General features: G+C 45.8%; 2 protein-coding genes across 12 annotated transcripts in view; one reads left to right on the top strand and one right to left on the bottom strand.

The window, feature by feature from the left end:
• The window catches only part of RBMS2 (RNA binding motif single stranded interacting protein 2), a 48,525-nt gene extending 37,777 nt beyond the window's left edge, over nucleotides 1–10,748 (top strand). For 3 of the 5 annotated variants that reach the window (XM_037030019.1, XM_037030023.1, XM_037030018.1), the window contains 5 exons: nucleotides 6,040–6,117; nucleotides 6,856–6,966; nucleotides 7,600–7,680; nucleotides 8,115–8,200; nucleotides 8,433–10,748. In XM_037030019.1, the coding sequence (XP_036885914.1) occupies nucleotides 6,040–6,117; nucleotides 6,856–6,966; nucleotides 7,600–7,680; nucleotides 8,115–8,195 (351 nt within the window). In that variant the 3' untranslated portion in view covers nucleotides 8,196–8,200; nucleotides 8,433–10,748. Of the gene's footprint in view, nucleotides 1–6,039; nucleotides 6,118–6,855; nucleotides 6,967–7,599; nucleotides 7,681–8,114; nucleotides 8,202–8,432 lie in introns of those variants that run through there. The other 2 variants (XM_037030020.1, XM_037030022.1) reach the window with 2 other exon arrangements.
• A 2,743-nt stretch (nucleotides 10,749–13,491) lies between these two features.
• Nucleotides 13,492–27,367, bottom strand: part of BAZ2A (bromodomain adjacent to zinc finger domain 2A) — a 36,307-nt gene continuing 22,431 nt past the window's right edge. For 6 of the 7 annotated variants that reach the window (XM_037030013.1, XM_037030010.1, XM_037030012.1 and 3 more), the window contains 21 exons: nucleotides 27,143–27,244; nucleotides 26,766–26,976; nucleotides 24,248–24,348; nucleotides 23,864–23,929; nucleotides 23,449–23,676; nucleotides 23,050–23,304; nucleotides 22,456–22,670; nucleotides 22,081–22,155; nucleotides 21,686–21,866; nucleotides 20,720–20,779; nucleotides 20,384–20,528; nucleotides 19,102–19,754; nucleotides 18,739–18,961; nucleotides 18,467–18,622; nucleotides 18,208–18,359; nucleotides 17,729–18,018; nucleotides 17,508–17,640; nucleotides 17,277–17,423; nucleotides 16,650–16,876; nucleotides 16,392–16,535; nucleotides 13,492–16,305 (listed from right to left, as the gene is read on the bottom strand). In XM_037030013.1, the coding sequence (XP_036885908.1) occupies nucleotides 16,140–16,305; nucleotides 16,392–16,535; nucleotides 16,650–16,876; nucleotides 17,277–17,423; nucleotides 17,508–17,640; nucleotides 17,729–18,018; nucleotides 18,208–18,359; nucleotides 18,467–18,622; nucleotides 18,739–18,961; nucleotides 19,102–19,754; nucleotides 20,384–20,528; nucleotides 20,720–20,779; nucleotides 21,686–21,866; nucleotides 22,081–22,155; nucleotides 22,456–22,670; nucleotides 23,050–23,304; nucleotides 23,449–23,676; nucleotides 23,864–23,929; nucleotides 24,248–24,348; nucleotides 26,766–26,976; nucleotides 27,143–27,244 (3,930 nt within the window). In that variant the 3' untranslated portion in view covers nucleotides 13,492–16,139. The remainder of the gene's footprint in view (nucleotides 16,306–16,391; nucleotides 16,536–16,649; nucleotides 16,877–17,276; nucleotides 17,424–17,507; nucleotides 17,641–17,728; nucleotides 18,019–18,207; nucleotides 18,360–18,466; nucleotides 18,623–18,738; nucleotides 18,962–19,101; nucleotides 19,755–20,383; nucleotides 20,529–20,719; nucleotides 20,780–21,685; nucleotides 21,867–22,080; nucleotides 22,156–22,455; nucleotides 22,671–23,049; nucleotides 23,305–23,448; nucleotides 23,677–23,863; nucleotides 23,930–24,247; nucleotides 24,349–26,765; nucleotides 26,977–27,142; nucleotides 27,245–27,367) is intronic. The other variant, XM_037030011.1, reaches the window with a different exon arrangement.

The following is a 27,367-nucleotide window of genomic DNA, read 5'->3' as shown; positions in this document are numbered from 1 at the left end:
CGAGAGGCAACCATTCATTGATATTCTCTCCCTCCTTCTCTTCCCCTCTAAGGATAAATAAATAAAATCTTTAAAAAATAATTAAAAAGAAATAATCCATTCTTTTTTAAAGGGATTATTTTGTTTACTTTCTTTAAAAAAGATTTTATTTACTTTTAGAGAGGGGAAGGGAAGGAGAAAGAGAGGGAGAGAAACATAGATGAGTGAAACAGCCATCACGTGGATGTCCATCTGTTGTGGCTTGCACACTCCCATCCGGGTACTTGGCCCCACAACTGGGCATGTGTCCTGACTGGGAATCAAACCAGTGACCTTTTGGTTCACAGACTGATGCTCAGTCCACTGAGCAACACCAGCCAGGGCAAATAATCTATTCTTTTTCCATTGAATTGAAATACCACCTTTGTCATATAACAAATACTGGCCTTTATCCCTGGCTTATGTAGCTCAGTGGATAGAGTGCCAGCCTATGAACCAAAGGGTCACTGGTTCAATTCCTAGTCAGGGCACATGCCTGGGCTATGGGCCAAGTCCCCCAGTAGGAGGCATGTGAGAGACAACCACATATTGATGTTTTTCTTCATCTCTTTCTCCCTCCCTTCCCCTCTCTAAAAATAAGTAAATAAAATCTTTTTTTTAAAAAAGACTTCTTTTTGCCCTGGCTGGTGTAGCTCAGTGGATTGAGCACCGGCCTGCGAACCAGCGGATCGCGGTTCCATTCCCAGTCAGGGCACATGCCTGGGTTGCAGGCCGGTTCCTTGCAGGCCAACTCCCAGCAGGGGATGCACAAAAGGTAACCATACATTGATGTTTCTCTCCCTCTCCCCTTCCCCTCTAAAGGTAAATAAATAAATAAAATCTTAAAAAAAAAAGGACTTCTTTTTTAAAAAATAAACAACTGGGGACTTCCGGCCAAGATGGAGGTATAGGTAGACACACTGTGCCTCTTCGCACAACTGAAATAAGGGCAACAATAATTTAAAAACAAAACAAAACAAAACCCAGTACTGACAGAAAATTGAACCATATGGAAGTCTGACAACAACCAAGGAGTTAAAGTAGACACATTCATCCAGACCTGTAGGAGGGGCGGAGTCAGGGAGCAGGTACAGAGAGTGATCGAGACAGGGTGGTTGGCGGGCCTCCGGTGCACAAGGCAGCAGCTGGTGGACCCAGCGAGGTGGCAGATTGTAGAGGGGCGCAGCGTGTCCAGTCCCACATTTGTGCTCAGATGAACCAGGTGACAGTGGGAAGCAAGACAGACCCAGCAACCCAGGGTCCCAGCGTATAAAAATAAAACCTAAAAACACCGATTGAATTCACCTGTGGGGGATGAGTTGCAGGGAGAGACTCCAGGCCTCATAGGAGAGTTCGTTGGAGAGATTCACAGGGTCCTAGAATGTACACAAGCCCACCCACCTGGGAACCAGCACCAGAAGGGCCCAGTTTGCTTGCAGGAAGCAGGAGAAGTGATTGAAATCCAGCAGAGAGTGGAGCAAGCACCATTGTTCCGTCTCAGACCCCTCCCCCACACACAGCTTCACAGCCCAGCAACATGGGTTGCCCCACCCTGGTGAACACCTAAGGCTCTGCCCCTCATACATAACAGGCACCACAAGACAAAAAAAAAAAAAAAGGCCCAAATGAAAGAATAGATCAAAGCTCCAGAAAAAATACAACTAAGTGATGAAGAGATAGCCAACCTATCAGATGCACAGTTCAAAATACTGGTGATCAGGATGCTCACAGAACTGGTCAATTTTAGTCACAAATTAGAGGAACACAAATTTCAAGGAAGAAAAAGATGACCAAACAGAAAAATATGAAGAAACAAGAATTCAAAAATATGAAGAGAGGCTTAGGACCCTCCAGGACATCTTTAAATGTTCCAACATCTGAATCATAGGGGTACCAGAAGAAGAGGAAGAGCAACAAGTGGAAAAGTTATTTGAACAAATAATAAAGGAGAACTTCCCCAATCTGTCAAAGGAAATAAACTTCCAGGAAGCCCAGGAAGTTCAGAGAGTCCCAAAGAAAGTGGACCCAAGGAGGAACACACCAAGGCACATCATAATTACATTACCCAAGATTAAAGATAAGAGAATCTTAAAAGCAGCAAGACCAAAGGAGAGAGTTACCTACAAAAGAGTTCCCATCAGACTGTCAGCTGATTTCTCAAAAGAGACCTTACAGGCAAGAAGGGGCTGGAAAGAAGAATTCCAAGTCATGAAAGGCAAGGGCCTACATCCAAGATTGCTCTATCCAGCAAATCTTTCATTTAGAATGGAAGGGCAGATAAAGTGCTTCTCAGATAAGGTCAAGTTCAAGGAATTCATCATCACCAAGCCCTTATTATATGAAATGTTAAAGGGACTTATCTAAGAAAAAGAACATAAAAAACATGTACAGTAAAATGACAGCAAACTCACAATTATTAACAACCACCCCTAAAACAAAAACAAAAGCTAACTAAGCAAACAGCTAGAACAGGAACAACCACAGAAATGGAGATCACATGGAGGGTTAGCAACAGGGGAGTGGGAGGAGGAGAAGGGGGGAGAAGGTACAGAAAATAAGTAGCATAGATGGTAGGTAGGAAATAGACAGGGGGAGGGCAGGAATAGTATGGGAAATGTAGAAGCCAAGAACTTACAAGTATGACACATGGATATGAACTAAAGGCAGGGGAATGTGGGTGGGAGGGAGTAAATGGGGTGGAGGGGAGTGAAGGGGGAGAAATGGGACAACTGCAATGCCGTAATCAATAAAATAAATTTTAAGAAATACAGGTAGGGAGCACTGTGGTGGTGGGCTGGGATGGGAATAAAAGACAGACAACTGTACTTGAACAACAGTTAAATTAAAAAAAAACAGTGAGCCCTAGCTGGTGTAGCTCAGTGGATTGAGTGCAGGCCTACACACCAGAGGATCAAGGTTCGATTCCCAGTCAGGGCACATGCCTGGGTTGCAGGCCAATTCCCAGCATGGGCGCACAAGAGGCAACCATATATTGATACTTTTCTCCCTCTCTCCTCCCCTTCCCCTCTAAAGATAAATAAATAATTAATTAAAAAAAATAAAGTGAAAAACACCAAAATAAAATAAATAAAAAATAAACACTGGGATTTATTTTTGTATTCTTTATTTTCTCCCAATGATTGTAGTTTCCATTCCTATTCTGATAATATTAATTTGATCTCAGTGGCTTTCATAATTTGTTCTAATATTTGATGAGGCAAAATCTTCTCTTTCTTTTTCATACTTTGCTATTTTTAGCATTTATTCTTCTGTATAAAGTTTATGTGATCATTTTATCTAAATTTTTAAAATCTTTGAGGATTTTAATTGGAATTACATTAAATATATATATTTATATTATATATATATTAGTTTAAGAGAATTGATGTTTTAATAATAGTAACCTTTTCACCCAAGGTATAGTATTTTTTCATGTTTTTAAACCTTTTTTTATGTCATACAATGAGATTTTAGTTTTCTTTATGTAGGTCTTATGCTTTCCTTGTAAAATATATTCCTAAATGTTCTATAATTTTTATAAGCATTTCTTAAATACACTTTTGATACACTGAAAAAAGCTGTTGATTTATGTTCATCGATTTAGTATGCAGCTAACTCACCAAGTCTTCTTATTAGTACTAGTATTTTTTTTAATTGAGCCTCTTGGGTTTTAAAGGTATAGAGTTACATCATCAGTGCAAAACAGTAGTTTCTCTTCCTTTCCAATTTTATGCCAATCGTGCTCTTATCTAACTGCATTTACTTAACCTTACTGTAGGATAGGTTACTACAATTGTGATGGTTTTAATATTTCTCTGTTAGGTTAATATTAGCAGCTAGTTTTTGGTAATAACATTTAATATATGTAAGTAGTTTCTTTCTAGTCTCTATTTTACTTTGTGATTTTTTTAAATAAATGGCTGCTGAGCTTTATCCAATGTCGTTTCAATATCTAGCATTATACTATGGCTTTTTCCTTCAATTTTGACTTATGGGTATAAAGTTTTAATCTGAACAATGCTTACATTTATGGAACAAACCATACTTGTTTATTATGATGCATTTCTTACTTCTCATTGCTATTTTGTTTTCATTTTAAAATTGAGATATAATTCACATACCATAAAAGTCATACTCTTATTAAGGTGTACAGTCAGTAGTTTTTAGCATATTTACGAAGTTGTACAACTATCACCATTATCTAAATCTAGAACATTTTTATCAGCTCACAAAGAAACTTCATACTCACACGTGGTCATTCCCGTTCCCCTAGCCCCCCAGCCCCTGGCAACCACTAGTACACGTTCTGTGTCTGTAGCTTGGCCTGTTCCAGACATTTCATAGCAAGTGGAAGCATACAATACACTTGTGCCTGGCTTCTTTCGGTGAGCGTGTTTTCAGGGTTTATCCACATCATAGCATGTGTCAGTACTTCATTGTTTTCTGTGACTGAATCATATTCCATTGCGTGGATAATGCCTCACTATGTCATTCATGTATCGGTTGATGGCCATTTGCATCATTTCCACCTGTGGGTTGTATGAATGTTTGTGTGCAATTTTTGTGTTAACATGTACTTTTATTTTTCTTATTTTTCTTGAGTGAACACCTAGCAGTGGAATTGCTGGGTTACACAGTAAATGCTTAATTTTTTTGAGGAACTGCCAAACTGCTTTCCAAAGCTGCTGAACCATTTTACATTCCCGCGTACAGTGTGCAGGATCCAGCACAAATAACGGCCCCTTTTTATTTCAAAATTTTTATTACAAAATCATAAGCATATAATTCTGTAACATAACAACATCACACTCAAGCACACCATGGGACATTTTAGGTGAACTGGTCAAATTAAAACCATAAATTATTACACCCATATTATTACCCTACTAACCACACTCAAGCCGGCCTTACTTCCAACAGAGCCTGCATAGAAGTTGCTGTTCTGTCCTTTGGATCTCGGCCATCCCAGTGGGTGTGGAGTGGCGTCTCACTGTGTGTTTGACTTGCGTTTCCCCGGTGACTAATGATCTTGCCCCTCTTTCATGTGCTTATTAGCCATTTGCATATCTTCTTAGAGAAATATTTACTTAAATTCTTGGGGCCTCTTTATTTTTAGTTTTCAGTATGATATGGAACCAATTGCTACTTAATTTAACTTGTTTTTTCAATAAAATATACAAGAGCAACAGCTGTGTTCTTACTGCCCCTGTGCAGCATCAACATCAGTGACAAACCTTCCCACACAGCAGAGGGTCAGGGGCGGACAGTTAAGTGAGGTGCACCTGGCATTCTGAGCCAAGGGCGGGGTGAGGCACGTTGGGGCTCATTGCAGGATGAGAAGGGCAGGTGTTGAATGGTTAGTAGCTTGCCTTGTCCTATAGGTAGATAAAAGAAGCTGTCTCTGATAATTTCTTATTATAGGCCAGGCCCCTACTTCACGTTCTTCTAGTAGTTAAATGAAAGGAGAGAGGGGCAGAAGTTTCTCTTGTAGGGTCTCAGTTATCTTTAGCTCAAGATAATCTGCACACCACAGAGGCACAGCTGGGGGTGACTTGTCCTGAACCCCCACAAAGGGTAAACTGTTAGGACTTCAGACCCTGGGATGCCCATTTTTAAATTGGATGATTTGTTGAGGTATAAGAATTGCTAATATATTTTTTTTAGATTTTATTATTTCTAGAGGGAGGGGAAGGGAGGGAGAAAGAGAGGGAGAGAAACAACAGTGTGTGGCTGACTCTCACATGACCCCTACTGGGGACCTGGCCCACAACCCAAGCATGTGCCCTGACTGGGAATTGAACCCATAACCCTTTGGTTCACGGGCCAGCACTCAATCCACTGAGCCACACCAGCTAGGGCAAGAATTGCTAATATTTTTAAAGCAGTTTATTCTTAGTGTTTCTATTTGATAACGGGGCATTCCATCTTTTGGGGGGAGTTTGTTTGAACATTATCAGATCCTTGGGCAAAACAATTGTTTCTAGGCAATAAATTTTTTTTGTTTGTTTTTGCTTGATTTAGAGAGTAACTCAGACATCTCCTCTACAAGTACCTAACCCATCTTGGATGCACCACCAGTCATACCTCATGCAGCCTTCAGTGAGTATTCAGAACCAGGCAAATGCCAGAGGCCACTTGATGTAAAAGAAAACACTGGGAGGGGCCAATCACATGGGGCAGAAGACTTGACTTTGGGTGGTGGGCACACAGTGCAATATAAGATTACATATCATAGCCATGTGTACCTGAAATCTGTATGACCCTATGAACCAGTGTCACCCCAATACATTTAATAAAATAACATACAAATAAAAACCACTAGGAACTGATGAAAGCGGGTGTGGGCTTTGAGTTCTGGCTCAGGTCCCTATGCAGCCAAGGTATATGACCTAACATTTCTGAGTTTGTTATTCTTAGGCAGGGATCCCTCTAGACTGATGGGCCGAGTGCCTATTCCGGTTGCATGGCTGGGTGGCTGCTCCTCTCTCATTTCCCAGGGTTTTAATTTAGTTTATTTATTTATTTTAAAACTTAAAAACATTTTATTTATTTATTTTTAGAGAGAGGGGAAGGGAAGGAGAAAGAGTGGGAGAGAAACATCAACGTGTGGTTGCCTCTCATGTGTCCCCTACTGGGACCTGGCCGGCAAACCAGGCATGTGCCCCGACCGGGAATTGAACCAGCGATCCCTTGTTTCACAGGCCTATGCTCAATCCACTGAGCCACACCAGCCAGAGCTCCCAGGATTTTTAAATGGCCCTGGTAGCTATGAATCCCTGCTTCAGGCAGCCTCACAGGATGCTGCCAACGAACCCTGTCCTTTGTCATTGTCTGTAGGGTTCAGTTCTGACACCAGGGATGGATCACCCCATTTCTCTCCAGCCTGCCTCCATGATGGGACCTGTTACCCAGCAGCTGGGCCACCTCTCTCTCAGCACCGCGGGCACGGTAAAGCAGGATACTTCTGATTATAAACTCCTACCAAGGGAGGAATACCTGTGTACTACTTTTCAGCATAAATAATTGTTCATGATAAGAACCACTTCAGTGTCATTGAGAGCACACTCAGAGTAGGAGATAAACTAACAGGTAATAATCCACGAGGCAAGAATACAGCATTATAATGCTCCCCAGCCCAGTCCTTTTAACTGATTCCTACTGATAAAACTGAACAGTGTTTCTGTCTACATACTCGTGTATGTGGAAGTTCATCCACATTTTCTAGGAATCCTTATCAAAATAGCACTAAGAAAGAAGAATGAACGGAGCCTACCAGGTGTCATGTAGGCCTGCTACATTCTGATGCGCACGGGAGGGCTTAAAGGCAGAGAAGGCAGTGCGGGAGGACAAGCAGAAGGCAGAACAGAGGGGAACAGGAAGCCGTGTCCGCACAAGTGCCCCTATGCCAGTGTTCCTTAGAACCATCACTTGAAATGGATTTCAAAAGCACAATTAAATTAGACAATTGAACTAGAATCTCTGTGGATGGAACAGAGGCATCAGTCTTTTCTAAAGCTCCCCAGGTGCTTTAAATGTAGCCAAGAATCACCGCACTAAGCCCACTGATGTTTTTCATTCTAGTACATGCCAACCGCTGCAGCTCTGCAGGGAGCTTACGTCTCCCAGTACACCCCTGTGCCTTCTTCCAGTGTTTCAGTTGAGGTGAGAGCTTTATAACCTATTTGGATTGAGGGTAAGAAAATGAACAGAGGCAGATTTTCCCTGTCCAAGGCCTTCCTCTCAACAGTGATGCTAATTCTGTGTTCGCAAATAGCTGACTGGTATGTGAAGAATGTAGCAAGGAAGGTGTGTGTCCTTGAATGAGGCTCTTCCTGACATTTGGCCAGAGAGTAAATACCAGGATAGTAAACACTAGTGTTTCTTGGGAAGAGAACAGGCCGCTCCAAATGCTGGGGAAGTGAGGCTTTGTGTGTGAGTACATGTGTGCTGTGTGCCCGTGCACACTGACGCTGGTGTGTGGGGGTGGGTGAGCTGGGAAAGGCATACGAGTCTGGCTGGGTTCCAGCCAGGCTGCTTCAGTGGGAGGTGAGGGAAGGGTGCACAGGGCGACTCTCCTGCTTTGGCTGTGGTTACAGGAGAACAGCGGCCAGCAAAATCAAGTGACCGTGGATGCTCCCTCAGACCATGGGGTCTATTCTTTCCAGTTCAACAAGTAACAGTGGTAAGAACCACATGCTGAGGGGCAGGGTGTGCTGAGCGGCCTGAAATCAGACAGGGTCTCATGTTTGTCATCCCCGCTCCCTACCCTCTGGCTTATTCCTCCGGTAGGATTCCCCTCCCCATCTTTGTTGAATACAAACTGCTGATGCTCCCAGACTCCAGAGGGCTGACCCGGAATGTAGATCATCTGTGGGCCCTGCTAAGACCTAACGCTTGGCCATCATTTTTCACAGGCCTGGGCCTGAAAAAGGAATCTCTGCACTCCTGTCCTCTGCTCTTCCTCCCTCCCTGGTGGAGCCCGGGAAACCGTCACCCTCTGTGTGCGCTGCATTCACAGAAGAAGCCAAAGACACTCCTTTATGTTTCTTTTGCAAAGAAAGTTTTGTTTTGTTTTCAACGGCAGTATACCCCAAAGAGACATGGTGCCTGGAGCTTCTTCTCATCTTTAAACACTTTTTGAAGTGTTGAACTTATTTGGGAAGGCTTAAAATTTTTTATTTTATTTCTTCTCTTAGAAAAAAAGAAAGGTGTGGTGCTAGAACATTGAAGGGGTCCCACTATGGGCCCTTCCTACAGAGGTTGGTTGTGGACTCCTTTTGGTGCGTGTAAGAAAATATACAGAGTTAAAAAATTTTGTTTTATAAAGCTCTTAACTCACCCATCCTGTCTTTTCTTCGTACATATTACTACGCCTTCTTCCTCTCGTCCAGAATTTTCTTCTCTTTTCCATGCAGCAGAACATGGAAAACATTCACCTTTTTACAGTTTTTAATTTTGTGAGTTTCCCTTTTGAATGAAATTTTCATATGGAATTTTTTAGGGCCGGGCAAGGAACAAGGTAGAACACTAAGCACGCAATGGAAGTGGTTTTTCTTCCCTCTGTCCTGCCACGTCCTGCGAGAAAAGGCAAGACTTTGTCTTCAGGAAGCAGAGATGGGGCCTAGGCCCGCTAAAGAGACAATCCCGCAGCCCTTGGAAATCATGCTTGAGCCAAATGTGGGTGAAGACTAGGTCTTACCTTGCAAGTTCCAGAAGGGTGGACTTCACTGACTTCCAATTCTTCTCACTGCCAAGGCCAACACCCCCTGAGGAAGTGTCTTCTCTAGCTACAGCTTTTCAAAAATACCTGCTTTTCTGCTTCCTAGAGGATCTTCTTACCTGCTCTGGGCCTGGGGGCTCCTCCCTTTCCCATCACACCACTGTGCTGGGAGCCTTTGAAGTTGTGACCTTGCTGATCCCACTCAGGCTCTGTTCCCACTGTGGAGGAGCAGTCACTTCATTTCTGGACTGGTGGTTCTCAAGGAGATGGTTTTGTCCCCTAGAGGCCATTTGGTGGTCCCTGAGGACTTTTGATTGTCGTGCCTGGGGGTGGAGGCTGTGAGCTACCGGCATGTAGCAGCTAGAGACTGGGGATGCCGAGGAACATCCTGCAGGGCACAGGGTCCCCAACATCCCAACAAAGAATTATCTGGCTCAAAGTGTCAGTAGTGCCAAGAAACCTTGATGGAGATAGTGCTGTTCCTGCCTCCTGGTCAGAGGACCTGCTGAATTCTTACTCGAACCCTGGACACACTGTGCCTTTGGAGACTCGTGCAACTAGTTGAAAGTGACAAAAACGGAGTCCTGGAAGTTTCCTCTGGCTCTGACCTTTGACACCTCTGCACACCCTGGAAAGGCTTGTGCAGTTAAATGCACACACATCCAGAAGAATCAAGGTGGGGGTTGTTGCGTGCCATGCAGGGGTCGGCAGGGCAAAGCTCTCTGTGACTGTCCAGGGCAGCCTGTCTTGCCTTGGTGTGTTTGGGCCCCCTTGCCAGGGAACCAGTAATTTTCCTTCTTGTGGAAAGACAATGGAGCTAGGATAGAAAAGGGCAATAAACCCCATCTCACTATTTACAGTATCAGGAGTCCTATTTTTAAAAAAGCCTGCATTTTCTCTTCAAATCATCTCCTTTTGCAAGTCCTCACTCTATGCACACGGAGACAGAGAAGAGGAACCCTTTGCCCGTCTTCTAGGAAATGAGATTCTTCACCTGTCTTCTCCCAGTCCCTCCCATAAACACTGAGAGGAGAGTTCTGCTCCCCCTCACTTCAAGGTCAGGTGCCTTTCCACCAGACAATCAGACCAAAGGCCAGGCGACAGAGACTGGAGAAACAGGTGTTCATTCGGCTGGCTGTCAGGAGAGGAAGGCTATGACGCTGGGAGCAGAGGAAGCTGTATTGGTTGTTGTACATAGGGCTCGGCCCCAGCTTTCCCTCCCCTCCCACCCGTGCCAGGATCGAGAATCCAAATGTTCCTATCCTTAGGCTGTCCTTTTGTACATCCTGGGGATGAGCGAGTTGGGGGAAACAGGTAGGATATGAAGTGTAAAGAACAAAATTGCCACTATTCATTTTCTCCTGGGTGCTTCCATCCTCAGGGAGGTCTCATCCAACAAAAAACAGACCCAAGCTCAGTAACCTTCTAGAACCGTTTAGCTGGGCAGGTAGCTCACTTCCTACTTAAGGACAGTACACTGTAGATTCATCAGTGGCCTTGAGGAAAAAAATATCTAGAATCCTGCTCATTCGACAGCCGTTTGGAAGAGCCTTAACATGTGAGGTGAAGTGCAGTGGGGACCTTCCACACATGGACACTGCTGACGTCACTGCTGCCCCTGCTCTGCCTCCCAGAGCTCCTGATTATCTCTCTCCGTATTTGAAGAAATGTTTAGATTTCGTGACTTCACTTTGTTAAATCCGGAATTGCCTATTGGGCATTCTCCTCCTGTGAATCTACTTAATGAATTTTGTTACGTGTTGCTGATTTAGGCAGGGTTGGCTGGGCATGGGCAGCAATGGGGAGTGTGAAGTCATTTTAGTAGTGGCTAATGGCACTGTGGAACTTCTTTTTTGGTGTTCTGGGGTTATACTCATTATATTTTTCCCTGGTGGTTAGTTCATTTCTAACAGTTCAAACACGGGTGAGTGACTGGATAAAGGAGATGGAAGGAATAAGGGATGCCTTTTCTCTCATGAAATAGCCTCATGGTGGTAGGAGTGTAAGGGAGCTTTCATCGCAGCCTAGGGCTGGGCTCTTCAAACATTACTGCCTCATGTCTTCTCAGCTGTCTTCACGGAGCCCAAATGGTAGTTTTTCTGCATGTGTCATCTCATCCCCACCCATTACATATGCTCCTAACATTCTTAAAATATCCTAATACTTTGTATTTTTGCTTTAGGTCAAATAGAAATACTCAAGCACCTTCCTCAAATGTTAGTCCTTAACTAGGCTCCAAGCCTGCCTGTCCCACCCCATGCCAGTTTCTCCTGTTCCTCTCATGCTGAGATGGTACGGACAACTAGGCTGCCTAGACTTCTTGGAGAGTGTGGTAGAGGTTTGGGTACATGTGGGAATGATGGTGGGGAGAAATGTTATTTTTTTAACCAAAGAATTTGAAGATCTGCCCAGATTTGGAAGCCTGGCAGCTCTGAAGCAGTGGCCCTTGTGATAGATAGGGGTGGTAGGAAGACATTAACTTGCACTGAGTGTGAAAACTATAATAGGTTATGCTATGCTACAGACCATCCCTGGGTTGGGCCTCTTCAGCCATTTCAACTTCCATTGCAGTGAGGTCATTCACTTGCTTGGTACCTGCAAAGCTCACTCCCTGTGGCTTCAGTGTCAGTACTTTGGGGTCTGACTTGTGGGGTGGTACTTTGTAGCACAAAGGTGCTGTGAGAAGCCTTGCTGGAATGGAATTTATTCCTGGACAGAAATCTTGTTTTCTGGTCGAGGTGGGGAATACCAGTGCTGCTCTTGCACACGTGCTCCACCTTCTGGGAGAGCAACAGCATTGCACCCGAGGCTACTTTGACCTTCTTATCCAAGGACAATAAACTGGGATGGGTAGTCAGGTCTGAACTTGTCCCCAGGCTGATACATTCATTAGCTTCAGAGAAAACAGTGAGTTTTATGAAAGCCAATCTGTAAGGGCTACAGCTTAAATCTTGTGCCTTTTCGTACTGATTCTTCCCAATTCCCACTTAAGCCAACTACTCCATTTCTGGGCTTACCTGCATTTTAGGTCCTTCCAGGTATTAGCAGATCCCTCGTATTCACTCGACTTTCACCCCTTCCTTTCATAAGAGGAATGAGAGTATAAACACCTGGTTTACATCTTGTCTTTGACTTTTCATGAGGTTTAGAAAGCTGGGGCCTGGAAAGGTTCGTGGTCAAGTGCAAGAGCTCTTTTGGTTGTTTCTGGTTACCCCAGATTAGTGTGAACTCTTCAATTCGGTCTTGCCATGGGAAGCCAGGAAGCAAACCATGTAATGACAGCCTGGCCTGGACATTAACTAATGCCAGGAAGTCACCCCCAGGAACACCAACATTAGAGCAGACCTCAGAACTTAAGAGGATGAATTGGCCAGTGGCTGCCATGTAGCTGAGAAGGTAAGCAAGCACCAAAGAGGGCATTTGTGATTTTCATAGGTTGGAAGTAGATGTTCCTTCTCCATCTTATTCCAGTTAAAGTTTAGGGGGTTCACCAAAATCAAATTTCTAGCCTAGAGGGTAAGATTGTCCAGCCCGAGTAAAGCAAGTCCCCGTTACTGGTGTCCTGTCCAACACACGGTTTTTGGGTGGTGAGCGCTGGTTTTTGGGTGGTGAGCGCTGTCTTGTATGCACTTACCACCTTCGACAGGAAAAAAGTTTAATTTATATTCAAGCACATTTTGTACACGTTTTCCTTTATCCAGAGGCTTCTAGTTTTATACTCTTCCCATGTCTATGCCAATGCCACCCATCTAGCTTATTCCTTTTCTGACCCTGGGTATTCTTATGTTCCTTCCCTACGATTTGACAGAGCTTCATTTTGTCTTATTCAACCTTTGTTTTGAAATAAAACACAAACATCTACCTCCTGGTGTCTGATCCATGGGTGGCAGCTGGGAAGTGGGTGATGGGCCCGTGCTTGCTATACTATGGGATACAGGTAGCAGCTTCAGAAGCCAAAGTCTTGTCTCACGAGGAAGGTCCAGACACTGGATGCCACGCTGCTCCAGCACCACAGCCAGGGGCACTAAGACCCTGACCCATCCACAGAGCAGACATTCTGCCCTGGGTACTTCCTGTACATTAAAGACCATGGTTGGGTTGGTTGGAAGTTTGGGATAAAACCCTGGAAGATTAAAGGCTGGTTGCTGTCTTGCCTGCTGTCTTCACTGAACCAGTCACATTCACCCTAACACCCAGTGCTCCCCTGGGGCAAGTGTGAAAATCCACGTTGAAAAGAAGATAAACACACAGTCTTTGAATCTCTATCAAATGTGGTTTTTATTCAACTGACAAGCACTTTTCTACAGCTGCACTTGTGGAACATCACATGGCAAAACAGGAGTTTTTTCTCTAGGCTTTTTTTTCCCTTTTTTTAACCTTATTAAAAATGAGATTGGTCCTAAAAATATAGAAAGAAATAAATTTAAATTCACAAAAAACTGTACATTATCAAAAAGTCACTAAAACACCACATTTGGTTATATAAAAAGTCAAGTCCCTTTTGATGTAAAAGGAACACGGAAACTTGTTGGTGTTGACGGTGTGGTTTCTTCCTGTTACCAGACTGACAGGGGAGGGGAGACACAGGGGTAGGGGGTGGGTTCTTTTTTAACCTGCCTTCCCTACCAAATACTCTTATTTATGAAGAAAAGAAAATCCACCTAGCTCAAGGGGCAGTGAAGACGAGGAAATAAAAGTGAGAACAGCCCCTCTGGTCATGCCCTACCCCACCCTGCTCGGCCTCACAGCTCTTCTAACTGAGGCTGGGACTCCACCCCCACCTTCCCAGTGCCTGGTCCCAAGGGAAAGAGATGGCGCTGAGAGAGGAACACAAAGGTGGGGACAATTGAGATTTCACTCCCATCCACCTTGCCTCCAACAATAATATTAACCCAGTACATTTTATACCAGGGGAAAACTGCCATGGGGAAGAAGAAGAGCCCCCAACTATAACAGTTCCAAACATTTGACTAACACAAAGTTTGTTACAGAGCAGTTATTTAGATAAAATATAAATATTTATGCATAATATAAAGTCAATTCAAATATTCTTCAATCCACCTCTTATTTAAAAGCAAAAAGAAAAGTCTCAAATAAAATTAAAACTTCTGAGGTTTATCTGACAGAAAAGGCGACTTTAGAAATAGGCTAGGAGGGAGAAGGGGCATAAAGGAATACGAAAGGGGCTGCCCCAGGACCTACACTGCCCCGACCCCCTCAGTGGCTAGTCAGTGCTGCCAGAAGTACAAGGAACGCTCCACCTCACCTGGTACCCCCTCTACAAACACCACCAATGGAACATTTCCTGGGTGCCTCAGCGCTCTGCTTGGGCCAGCCAGCGGCCACCTCCCCAGTGCAAGTACCCGTAATTTCTGATGGGAGGGGCTCTGCTGAGCAGGAAAGCAGGGGGCCAGGGGCCCATGGCTATAGCTGGGAGTTAGCTTTCCTCTCACATGTTGGGGCTTGGGCATAGTCATATGTAGGGCAGTGGTGGACCCCAACCCCCCCTCCCTACTCTCTTGTGCTCCAGGGTCTCTGCTGCTGGGGAAGGGGTCCTGCGGTATGAAGTAGATAAGGGAAGGAAAGCACAACTAAACCCACAGAAGCTCATGGGATTAGGAAAGGTCCAGTTCTACCCCTCTCCTTGCAAAAGCTAAACTCAAAGCTACTGGAAGGAGAGGGAGTTCCTGCTGAAAGATTGCACAGTTTAGAGGCTGGAACAGAAATGACTGGGAGAGAGGAGACAGCCTTGTACCCAGAAAAACTGTTCCTGTGGTTTTCCAAAGACAAAAATATGATGGTCTGAAATAATGGGAAAAGTGGGAATAAAAACAGATATTTGGGGAAACTGAATGGATGCCTTCAAACAATACAGGGGCACAATAAACAGTGTCCTCTCTCTCACTCTCACATTCTCTCACTCACGCATGCACGCGCACACACACACACACACACCTCTCAGGCCAGTGGATTGCTATCTGGCCTCCATCTTGGGCTGTGCCCAAACTCAGCAGTAGTTGTCCCTGAGGAGTTCCCAAGAGGGAGGTTTGGGTAAGAGGTGGGGGAAGGAGGCCGCAAGGCCCAGGTTCCACAGTGCCTCCCTGCCCTCTCCCAGCCACTGAGTTTCAGGAAAGGCTAGAAACTCAGCATGTGAGGAGTATCCACCGTTACAGAGGGAGAAGCTATTGGCAGAAATGAGGACAGACAGAAACAGGGACCACTGAACCTTTTTTCCCTTTGAAAGGGAAAAAGACTTGGAAAAAAATGAAGGAACCCGTACACGATAGTTTTACATTATTGGATGACAGAAAATCTAAAACGGGGGCAGGAGGGAAGGTAAAAAATTGAGATAGAAAGTGAGAAGCAGGGGAGGAACTGAACATGGAAGCAGCATGTTCAGGGCCCGGTGTCCGGCTCGACACACACTTGGGAATTAAGTCCACTTTACTGGCCGTCACTGCGGGTCCACACACAGTACAGAGTGTTTCTCGGTTTCACACATTCACTAGAACTATTGCTATTGTTAAATAGCCCCCGGGTGCTGGGGCCTGGGCAGGGAAGGTGGGAAAGCTGCGGGGAGGAAGTGGGGACTTCTTTCCTCCTCCTCATTTTCAATTAGGAAATAAAACAGAAAGGAAAAATTATTTTCTTCTTCTTTTTTTTGGCTTTAGTCCAGAAGGACCTCAACATTGCCCCTCTTACTTGAGGAGCACGAGGAGGAAAGGGAGAAGAGGTGTAGGGACAAGAGGACGTGGGGTGCTGCCAAAGCCAGAGCCAAATGTCAGAGATGTATCTCTGACTCGAGTCAAGACCTAGGGCAGCATCAGCAGGTGAGAATGGCAGGGTTTTTTGTTTGGAGGGCAGGGGGAGAAGCCACAGGTGACTCCCCACCACCCTTGCCTCACAGATTTGCCTGTTTTCCCTGATAAAACTCCTCCCAGCGGCTCTCAAAGAAGCGTCGCATGATGTGCCCAGCTTTGCCCACTTCAGAGTCATCCTCATTGAAGGTCTGGCAGTTGTCAAAGACCAGGAGTGCATCAGCCGCAAACTCCTCTGAACTGGTGTACCTGGGAGGGGTGGAGGCCAAACTGTGAGTTGGGTGGAAGTTAGAACAGTGACAGAGGGGCCGAGAGAGTGGCTGATGTCTACTTACCCTCCCCGGAGCAGCCGCTCCCGCATGGTGGAAAAATCCATAGGGTTTTTGATAATGCGTCGATACCCACTCACTAAACGTGGGTTCACGGGCTCCAGAAAAGGCCAAGCTGCATCATGGGACTCCATCTCCATCAAGATAATCCTACCATTAAAGGGACAGTGATGGCTGCACCTCAGAAGCAAATACACCGACCTCTCCCAGCTCTTTACTCTGGTAAAAGTAGAACCAATTGTCCCCAGAATTTACTCAACTCACTCGCAAAATGTGAGATCATTATGATGGTTCCGCATGGAGAGTCGCCGCCGCTTCGAGGGGGACAGCCCTTCTTCCACGTACCGAGGCACTGCTGGGCTTTCTCGGCCCCTTGACAGTACCCGGCGTGGGCGGCCATCACTCTCTGGGAAGTTCAGCACATAGCTACTTTTCCGCTTCTGGCCTCGTTTTGGGAAACCAGGCTTCTGAGTGAATTCTCCCTCTTCCTGCTAAGGAGAGGAAAAAGATGAGATCAGCAACATCTGGAGATGTACTTGGCCTGCCCTCCAGTTCATTACAGTCCCTACATGTCTAAGAGTGACTGAGAAGGCTTCACGCATAAACTAGCACGTGAGTTTACTCATATAACCCAGTAAGGTAGGTAAAAGAAAAAGTATAATCACTCCCATGTTATAGAAGAAAGCAAGTGAGGCTATAGAATTTACATCACTTGTCCAAAGAAGGACCAGAACTCAAGAACGCAGGTGTCCTACCACCTAGTCTGGAGACCTTTCCAAGGAGACACTGAGGCGTGGTTAAAGTGGTGTTTGTAAGACTGGTGGTAAACAGGATGAGAAATAAATCTCTGACTTCTGCTGAGGAGTGGGAATGAGAAAGCAAAAGGCTTACCTGGGCCAAGCAGACAGCACAGAACCAATCTCCCTCTGGAACAGCTTCCATTTTGGGCCGATGGCAGTATATGTGGCAGCCTCGGTCACACCCATCGCAAAGCAGAAGAAACTCGTCGTTGTCACCTTTCCGGCAGACTAGACAGGTCTGGAGCAAGGTTGTGAGGAGGCAGGGTGAGCCCTCTGCCAGTGACCCCACCCACCAGGGCTGGCGGGCTCCCCAGTCTCTTACCACTTTGTTGACCGACTTCTCCCAGGCAATGGACCTCTCCAGCTGGCTCAGGCACAAGCACACCTGGGCTGCACTCCTGCACCTCTCAAGTGTCTGGCGCCAGGTGCGCATACGAGGGGTGATCTCATATGATCTAGAGGGAGAAAGTGGTGATCTCTGGATGAGTAGGATCCATTAAATTTATCCCTTCTCCCCAAGACCAAGAATGGGGGGTTACTCACATCTCTGTAGTGGCGCACTGGGGGGCAGCGCTAGGCGTGCTGAGCAGGGCCTTCTCTAACACGACTTCATGAGCTGGCCAGAGGGGCTCCCGCAGGTACCGCCGCTCCACATTCTGCTCCAGGGCCGCCAGTCGCGTCACAGCCAGGTCCAGAGGGTTGGTAGTTTTACGCTGGGGAGCCAGTCCTTCCCTGCCTCGACCTCTCCAGGTGATATCCTCCTGGGGGTCAGGTAGATGCTCACAGTAGGCCAAATCTTCACGAATAGAGTCTGGGTTAGGACACGTCCAGCCCTGCAGGTGGGAGAGAATAATAAAACTCATTGAAAAGGAAGAAAATTGAGCATAGAAAAAAAACGTGATCCATTAAGGTCACGGGATCCATCACTTGTGGAGGGACCCAAAGGTTTTTCCTAACAGGGTGTATTTACGAGATTAACACCTCCCTTCAGCAACCCCTACCCAGTGCCAGCCCTAGTGTACCCGGATCTGCAGATCGGACAGGATAACCCGCTGCTCCAGCTCCTCTACCCACTGGAGCACAGCCAAGTCTGTCTCATATGTCTTCTCTTTGGGAGACCAGCCCGTAATTCCTTCTTGAAAAGCAGATAACTGACTGGACTCGAAGATGGAGTCTGAGAAGATAGGAGACAAAGGGAAAGGCCCATCTGGCCACTGCCCACGGCAGCAGCTCAGTATTTACCCCTGGCTCTTCCGCTCAGGCGAGGTCTAAGTATCTTACCAGTTGAGGGCCGCAGGCAGACTTCCTTTAAGAAGTCCCTGTGCTTATTTAGATGTTTGTGAAGTGCCTTCTCTCGAATGCCTCGGGGGTGCAGGGCCTTCAGCATGGCATCCAATGTCTCAGAATCTCGGATCCACCACCAGCCCGAGCACATCTCTGTGAACAGAGTTTTTGTATTCGGGGTGGGGTGGGAACCAGCATGAATCACATGGCCCATATCTGATGCCACTTCTACTTGCATTCTTACCCCACTGCACCCCAAGGTCACTCACCAGGAGGAACAGGCTGGGCTGTCAGCTGGTTTAGGTAACGCTGCTCCATCTGTTTGAAGAACTTACTTGGGGGTCTCCCTCTCCGTTTTGGCTGCCCCAGCCCTATGGGACTCTGTGGTGTTTCGCCAGGGTCTCCTGCTCGCCTCTTAAGACCCACCCCAGGCAAGGGAGTGGAAGACAGCTGCACTGGAGAACAGGAGTTGGCAGCACTGGGTCTATTCACCTATGCAGATGGAACATAGGGGAATGAGGGGGTTTTCATGTTTATAGAGAGCCCTAATGGCTCTTCCCCCAACTTTAGCAACAGCCCATAGTCAGTGGCAAGACGAAGTCAAGTACATACTACTAATCTTGACTACTTACTGGTTTGGAGGAGATAGGTAGCTGAGGGGAAGGAGTGGGCTGGTCCTCAGAAACTGCAGGGGGTGGTGTAGGGGCAGCATTGCAGGGCATCTGGGCTGAGAAGTTAAACCAGGGGGCTTGAGAATCAGGGTTGGATACTGCCTCTTCAGGCTCTGGCTCCTCCGGGGGCTGTGATGAGGTCAGATCCAGTTTTCCAGGGCTGCTATCAGGTGTGAGGACTGAGCTGCTCAGCAGAGAGCCGTGGCTCTGAGTCTGGCTCAGCCAAGACAGGAAGGCTGACTGGCTGAGGTCATGCTGGCTCTGACCCAGAGACAAAAAAGAACCTTCTGGCTCCAGGAATCCATTATGGGTTGGAGGATGGGACTGAAGCTGGGGCTGGGCATAAGCCTGAGGCTGAGGGTGTGACTGAGTATCGGGCTGAAGCTGGGCTTGGGGCTCTTCCGAACCCTGACCCCTGACAGGGGATTTAAGGTGCCTAGGTTGCACAGACCCAGGCTTAGTTTTCCGAGGTCGGCCTCGGGCCCGGGCAGGAGAATTGGCAAAGGTGCTGGAGCCAGCTAATTCCCTCTTCAGAGAAAAGGGGGTTGGGTTGGGTGTTGAATGGGCTGCCACTTTGAAGGAGTCAGTTTCCTGCTTTATCATATCCTCAGGAACTGTAAAGAGAAGTAAAGAGCTTACGATATACACTGACATATAAGGGGCAAGAAAGAGGCTACGTAAATGTAGGATAGGCACTTTCTTCTTTCTTTTGGTCTTAATCCCCCCCTTTTTAGATTCTACTGGAACAACTTTATATGCCAATGAACATGATATTTGGGAAAGAAATACTATTCTCCCAAGTAATCAGCAGCAGCAGCATAATTGTAAGCTAACGTTTATGACAAACCATCTATGTGTTAAGCAGTATTCTAAGAACATTAACTGGTGATTTCAGGGGGAGTGGGGGGAGTGGGGCTTGAGGGGCCTAAAGGGCAATGGGAAAAAAAACACAATAAAGAATTTTTGTAAAGAAGCACATTAACTGATTTCAAACCTTTCAATAGCTCTGTGAAATATACATCCTATTATCATCTCCATTTTACAAATTAAGAAACTGAAGTATACAGCTGGAAAATGACAGAACAGCCAGGTAGGCAGTCTTACGCCACAGCTTGTGTTCTTAACCACTGTGCTTTGTTGATTCTCATAAAATGAAAGACACCTAAAACGACTAGGCAGAGGAAAAGGAACTGTTTAACTTTCGTTAGGTAGGTCTCAATTCAGGCTCCCATGACACACCTACCTAAGCTCCCCTCTGTTCCTTCCACAAAGATACCAGCCAAATAGGGCAACACCCAGTAGCGGCGTCTGTAGCGGTCCTGACCCAAGGAGAATGCCCGAAGCATCTGGGATGAGTGAAGCAGCTTTCTTCGAAAGAAGAGCTGACGCTGCGCAGACAGTGAAAAAGGAAGATGAATAAAAAATACATTTCCAGAGTGGTGACTTCACCCAGTATATGGGAGAAGGGTAATGGCTCTCAGCTTTACTATAAAATTGATACCATCTGGGCCCAACTCATTAGGTGACCAATTCTCACCCAGCCCCTATTTCCAGCTCCTGGAGGTTAGGAGTCCAATACCTTGCTGAGCTTTTCTATCTGGCGTTCTAGCTCTGGGGTGCTAGATGCTGTGATGTCAATCTGGAGAAGAAACAAGTGGACACCGAGAGAAAAGAAATTTTCAGATTCAAGAAAGAGAAATGCAGCTGACCCTTGAACAACAAGGTAATGGGGTACTGACACTCCCCCCGCAGCCAAAAATTCACATGTAATTTTTGATTCCTCCCAAACTAAACTATAATTTTTCTTGGTATCTGCAGGGGGTTGGTTCCAGGTTGCCCTTCGGATACCACAGTCCATTGATACTTAAGTCCCTTATAAAAAATGGTGTAAAACAAAGCATACACTTGGACTCCCAAATGCAAATTGAAGTATGTATTGTTTTTGAGCCAGTTGGTTGAATCTGCAGATACAAAACCCATAGATACAAAGGGCTGACTGCATATTTTTTATTTAGGTTTTATTTGTTTTTAGAGGAAGGAAAGGAAAAAGACAAGGAAAGAATGATCAATGTACCCTGGCTGGTGTAGCTCAGTGGTTGAGAGCGGGCCTGTGAACCAAACAACTGCGGTTCGATTCCCAGTCAGGGCACATGCCTGGGTTGCAGGCCAGTTCCTGGCAGGAGACACACGAGAGGCAACCATACATTGATATTTCTTTCCCTCTCTCCTTCCCTTCCCCTCTAAAGATAAATAAGTAAAATCTTATTAAAAAAAAAAAGAGTCATCAATGGGTAGCTATCTCTCACCCGCCCCCTACTGGGTTTCCTGGCCCGAAACCCAGGCATGTGCTCTGATTAGGGATAGAGCTGGAGACCCTTTGGTTCGCAGGTCAGCACTTAATCCACTAAGCCACACCAGCCAGGGCTGTATATTTATTTTTTAAAATCTGCATATAAGCAGACCTGCACTGTTCAAACCCATGTTGTTCAAGAATCAACTATAACCCTTTTTCCAATCCCAAGTTTCCTTGGTCTGGGGCTAGTACCTCTCCATCTCTTCGACCCCTACGGCCATGGACAGCTACTGTACTCTCCTCCTCCTCCTCTTCTTCCAGGCCACTAGTCTCCTCCATGATCCGAGAGCTGCGCCTCCGCCCCAGGCCTTCCTCTGGCCCCTGCATTTCTGCCTCAGTCCTCCCAGTTCGCTTGGCCAGTGCAGTTTTCAGTCTTGAAATAAGAGATTAAGGGGAACTATTATGAGGAATGTGATACTACCACAAAAAGACATCTATAATCTAAATCATCACGAACCCTAGGGTAAGGAGCCCCAAGACCAAGGAAGGGACTAAGAGCATTAAGTTCCAGGCAAAAGTCCTGGCTGTGCTTCAGCCTTTCCTCCTCCTCTCCTCTCTTTGGACCCTACCCTCTGTCCTGTCCCTACCTCCGCAGCCGGCCTTCAACAATCCACTTGTTTTTCCTGTAACTGGACATACTCTCCAGGGTCTTGTCGATCTCACTGCAGGGAAACAGAGAATGGGATTTTAAGGCAGAAGTGGCGGCACACACAAAGAAGAGAAGCTCAAGGGTAACGGGACTGCAGCTGAACAGGAAATTTTAGCTTAAAGCCTAAACTGAATGAATAGCAGAGGAAGGCTTAGGTTCTCACAGGGAAGGCACTAAGATTCAGTGCCCAGTCACTCCAGCCTCTCCAGAACATGGCAGCGGACACCATCGCCCAAGACTCTAGATGGCCACACCCCTCCCCATCCCATCCTGACCCTGGCATACAATAACCATTCCCTCCCCTGCCCCTCACTTGATAATGAGGGTGGAGCCATTGAGCTCATGCACAAGGAAGGCGAGGACAGCAGCTTTCTGTTGGGGTGGCTGAGCCTGAAAAGGCTGGGTGCGCAGGCTGTCACAGAGGACTGGCTCCACTCCGTATGCCATGAGGAAGCAGCGCAGGATCTCAGACGCATTGTCTCTCGTCAGTGGGATCTCCGACACCTTTTCCCCCAAGATCTTTAAGGACTGTTTGGAGGAGAGCATAATGAAGGTTAGGAGAAAAAGAGGAAAAACTCAAGTTGCATGAATCTGGAATAGGAAAATACAGGAGAAAACGGGTTAAGATAGAAAAAAATGAAAGTTGCTTGGACAAGATCCGAGAGAGGATAAAGGAAAGGTGAAAAAGGAGTAAAAGGTATATGAACAAAACAAGCAGAGGGAGGTCAGGAAGGAAAAAGAAACAGAAGAGAAAAAATACAAGGAAAAGAGAAATTACATGTCTCTTCATGTCACTTGTCCTGATCACTTTAGGGAGGGGCTTTAATGTGCTTAACGTAAAGAAAGCAAAACTGAGACAAAACACTGTATCCCAGGCTCTCTTAACCTGCCTTGGAAAGCGCCTCACCTGACAGTAGGAGGGCAAGCCAGGGTCATAGAGTGCAGCCTTCAGGAGCCGAACCAGCAGATCTTGCACCTCGCCCACGCTGTCGCCTTGACACAGGAGTCCCTCTTGCAGGACCCCTAAGCTAGGTACATCTTTGGCAGGGTCAAGGCCCAACACCTTGCCGAAACTGTGTAGGAACTCCACAATGGTCAAGCAGTCTGAGAAGGCCTCGCTAGGCAGGAACAGCCCAGGGATGCGTGAGAAGTCAGGCAGCGGCTGTAAGGATAAAAGTGGCAGGGGTTCTGTCAAATACATTGGAAGACAACAGTTGGGGTATCTAGGAGGTCCTTCCTTTAACCGAAGTGTCTTCACTCAACGGGCCCCTCCATGACCCAGGACCTGTTATTCTCCCCTCACTACCTGGTGGTCAGTCAGGCACATATCCTCTGTTGGCTTCTTCATCTCCTCCAAGATCATCTGCTGCCTCTGCCGCTCCTCCAAGCACCTCTGCGTGGTCAGTGTTTTATCTACTTTGGAAGCTGGCTTGGTTTTGGCCACCTCCTCTTTTTCCTTCATTTTTACCTTCTCCTTCTTCTCCTTCTTGACTTTTTCCTTCAGTTTTTCCTGTTTTGTCTTTACCTTCTCAGCCTACCCACCCGAGGGAGAGAGGAGTCAGGAATGCCATGAAGAGTTCAGTCACCACCCGTCCTTGATCCCCATCCTCCCACCCCACAGCCCAGAAACATGATTATTTAAAAAAAAAAACCAAATCACACATGTCTTGCAAAATCAGTTTTGTGACTTCAAAATTATACTTGTGTGTACATACACCTACCTTGGATTTCTTCTTAGTTTCCTTCTGCTTTAAGCTCTTGGTCTCTTGCTTCCTCTTGTTTCTGGCCTGTAAACCATAAGGGAAGTCATTTCTCCTCATACTCTGAAAGCATCTCTGTTTGGGCTAGGATTCAAAAAAGACAAGGGTGCTGGGGAGGAGAGGTGAGAGTTGGGATAAGGGATTGGCAATGGATCATTTCTCTCACCCCGAAGATGCCTACATTATTCTTGAATAAGCTCAGTTCTTTAAGTCAAGCCCCCCAAATTCCAGGTAATCAAGGTATGCTTGCTACATGGAGGGTGGCAGTTGTAGGAAAAGGGAAAAAAAGACAAAGCTGGTTAACAGGCAATGTTAACCCACTGTGTAATCTCAGATGTCCCTCACCTGCCCTTGGATAGCAGTCTGACACTCTCCACGTTGTATCTTCTGCTTCATCTTCTTCTTGATTTTACTCATCTTTGCTTTATCCTCCTCATTCAGTGTTTCTATAAGGGCAGAAAGGAAAATGAACAGCGAGCCCTGGCTGGGTAGCTCAGCTAGTTAGAGCATTGTCCTTATGCGCCAAGGTTGTGGGGTGTTATCCTCAGTCAGGGGACATACAAGAAACAATCAACAAGGGGGGGAAAAAAAGGACCAACCAATGAAAACATAAATAAGCGGAACAACAAATCCATGTTTTTCCCTCTCTAAATCAATAAAAGAAAAAGAACCCTGGCTGGTGTGGCTCAGTGGATTGAGCGCCGGACTGTGAAGAAAAGGATCACCAGTTTGATTCCCAGGGCACATGGCTGGGTTGCGGGCCAGGTCGCCAGTAGGAGGCTCACTAGATGAACCACACATTAAAGTTTCTCTCCCTTTCTTTCTCCTTCCCTTCCCCTCTCTCTAAATATCAATCAATCAATCTTTAAAAGAAAAAAGAAAAAGAAAAAGAAACATGAACAGTGAGGCAAACAGACCAATCTCTGGCATCCAGAGCAGCACATGCCTGTCACAAAGCTTACTTCCCAAGCAACCCCCTGAAGAATCTGTAAGTTGTTTTTTTTTTTTAAGTATACAAAACACAATGTTGGGGGCGGGCAATGTGGGTGAGGCACCTGCTATGGAAGTAAAACAAAGAACTCAAGTGGTATCTCCAGACCCAAAGCGTCAGCCCCTGGAACAGATTGCACTGCTTTAGAAGGGGTCCCCGAGGCCATGATGGCTGAGTAGTCTCCTAGCCTATCCATCTCCCAGGCTGCCTGACAAAGACAGTAACCCACACACTGATTTTTAGAGGGGAGAAAGAAAACAGAAAAACAAACTGCCAGGAAGGAGAGTGGTTTCCAGAGTTGGAAGCACTGATTAACCAAGAATGCGCAAAAAAGGACCCAAGATGTGTGTAATGGACATCTCAGCAGAATCAGATCAACACTGACATAGCTTTTGTTTATGCTCAGTTCTCATGTCTTACTCCACAGGAAGACCTGAATTTTTCCCCCTTTGGAAGACTGAATATTGAAATGTGATCATGCAAATAATACACTGTTTTAGAATGGATGTTTTTGATCATAATACCTATTCTGTTCTGACAGAGAAACACTAGCACATATGTACAACAACACTGTAAGTCAGACAGGTATTAGCCGCAGAGGAACCACTACAGGCTTCTATTAAAATATAAGTCACTTGCTCCAGGTCATATAGTCAGAAACTGGCAAAGCTCTAGCTTCTGCCTCCTAAAGTTCAAACTTTAGGAGTCAGAAGACTCCAAATTTCACAAATTCTTCATAGTTTATCAGGAAAATGTAATAATTACTGAAAAATTAATTAGACATTTCCCACCTGTCTATCCCACTAAAACAGTGCCAATTATCTTTGGATTCATATTTGAATTCTCAACCTCTGAGATGATGGCAATGAGTAAACTAAGAATGTACAACCAAAACCAGTAAGACAAATAAGAAGCTGAAACATGGTAAAAAAGGATATGAAAATCCTCTCTTCTGGGAACTAACTGGCCAGGGCTCTTAGTGAGAGCAACTCAAGAAAGCAACTGGTTGTTAAAGAAACACCACAAAAAGAGCTGGGACCCTGATGCTGCTTTCCAGCAAGGGGGAAGCGATTCAGGTTCATTCTGTCCAGACGATGTCAGCCATGCCCCTGAGAAACCTAGCCATTAGCAATCTATCACCATTTCAGAAACCTCATAAAGCAAGGAGAACCTCAAGGTAAGAAACACCACTGATAGTTACAAAATATTCACATGAATATCAAGTATAGCATAGGGCAGCAATTTTCAAGTGGTATGCTGTAAGAATTTTAAAACATGCAATACCTGACTAGTCAGGGGCACTGACCTCTTCTTCCCTCAGATTGTCAAATAAAAGGAAACGATAACAGCCCTGGCTAGTGTGGCTCAGTGGATTGAATGCCAGCCTGCAAACCAAAGGGTCACTGGTTCAATTAGTCAGGGCACATGCCTCGGTTGTGGACCAGGTCCCCAGTAGGGGGAGCATGAGAGGCAACCACACATCGATGTTTCCTTTTCTTCTTTCCTTCCTCTCTAAAAAAAAAGCTAACAGCCAACACAATAACTGCCCAGTGTGAATGGATCAAAATTATACCTATTTTTTCCCCTCTCAGATCAGCAAAAAATATAGTTTTGATGTGCTGCAGAATTTTAGTAACTAGTGTATGTGTGCCATGAGTTGAAAAAAAGGTTGAAAATCGCTGGCGTAGAGAGCACAGTCTATCATACTGTAAAAACTATGTATGATGCCAGATTATTACTAGAATCATTGAGAGAATCACTTTGTAAATTGTATAATTGTCTAATCACTATGCTGTACACCAGAAATTAATATAAAACAATAATGAATGTCAACTGTAATTAGAAATAAAAAAGAGAGAAACACCACTGTACCTTGGGCCTCCAGTTTCTTCAGGAGGCGGTTGTCCGTCTTATTCAACAGCTCAGTGATTTTGACCTTGGGTGGCCTACCTCGGCCCCGTTTCACCTTGGGAACTTCCTTGATCTTGGTCTTCTCAGTGTTTCGAGGTCGGCCCCGTTTCCCAGTAATTGCCTGAATCCTGGACGGGATCTCCTCTGCTGACAGTTGTATCCACTGCAAGCCCTAAAGTAATGAGGAAGACTGTTACAATGGGAGGGAGTCAGTGCAAGCTACCTGGCCCTCTGAACCATTCAATACTCCAGAACCTCTAAATTCCACAAAAGAAAGCTGAAGATTATCCACTAACCCTTTCTCAGGAACAAAGCATATTTAACACTTGGGTCTGTACCTCTGGTGTATCTCTCTCTTCAAAGAAATCTCCAACAGGCATACGGGGACTGAAGCTGAAGTGCTCACGGCGGACACTGTGTACCACATTGCGGTTCAGGTACTAAAGGAAGGAGATAAAGTGGCATTAGTAAGTCATAGCCCTACCAAGTGTTTGGCCAGCAACAGCACAAGCAGACAATGCCAGTCTGCTGCCACTGGACCCAAGAAAGGAGTCTGTACTTCC

The sequence above is a fragment of the Sturnira hondurensis genome, unplaced genomic scaffold (genome assembly GCF_014824575.4).
Source record: "Sturnira hondurensis isolate 20B ecotype Veracruz unplaced genomic scaffold, ASM1482457v3 Scaffold0020601, whole genome shotgun sequence".
Classification (NCBI taxonomy): Eukaryota; Metazoa; Chordata; class Mammalia; order Chiroptera; family Phyllostomidae; genus Sturnira; species Sturnira hondurensis.
The sequence above is the reverse complement of the archived record's forward strand: the minus strand, read 5'-3'. Positions and strand labels throughout refer to the sequence as shown.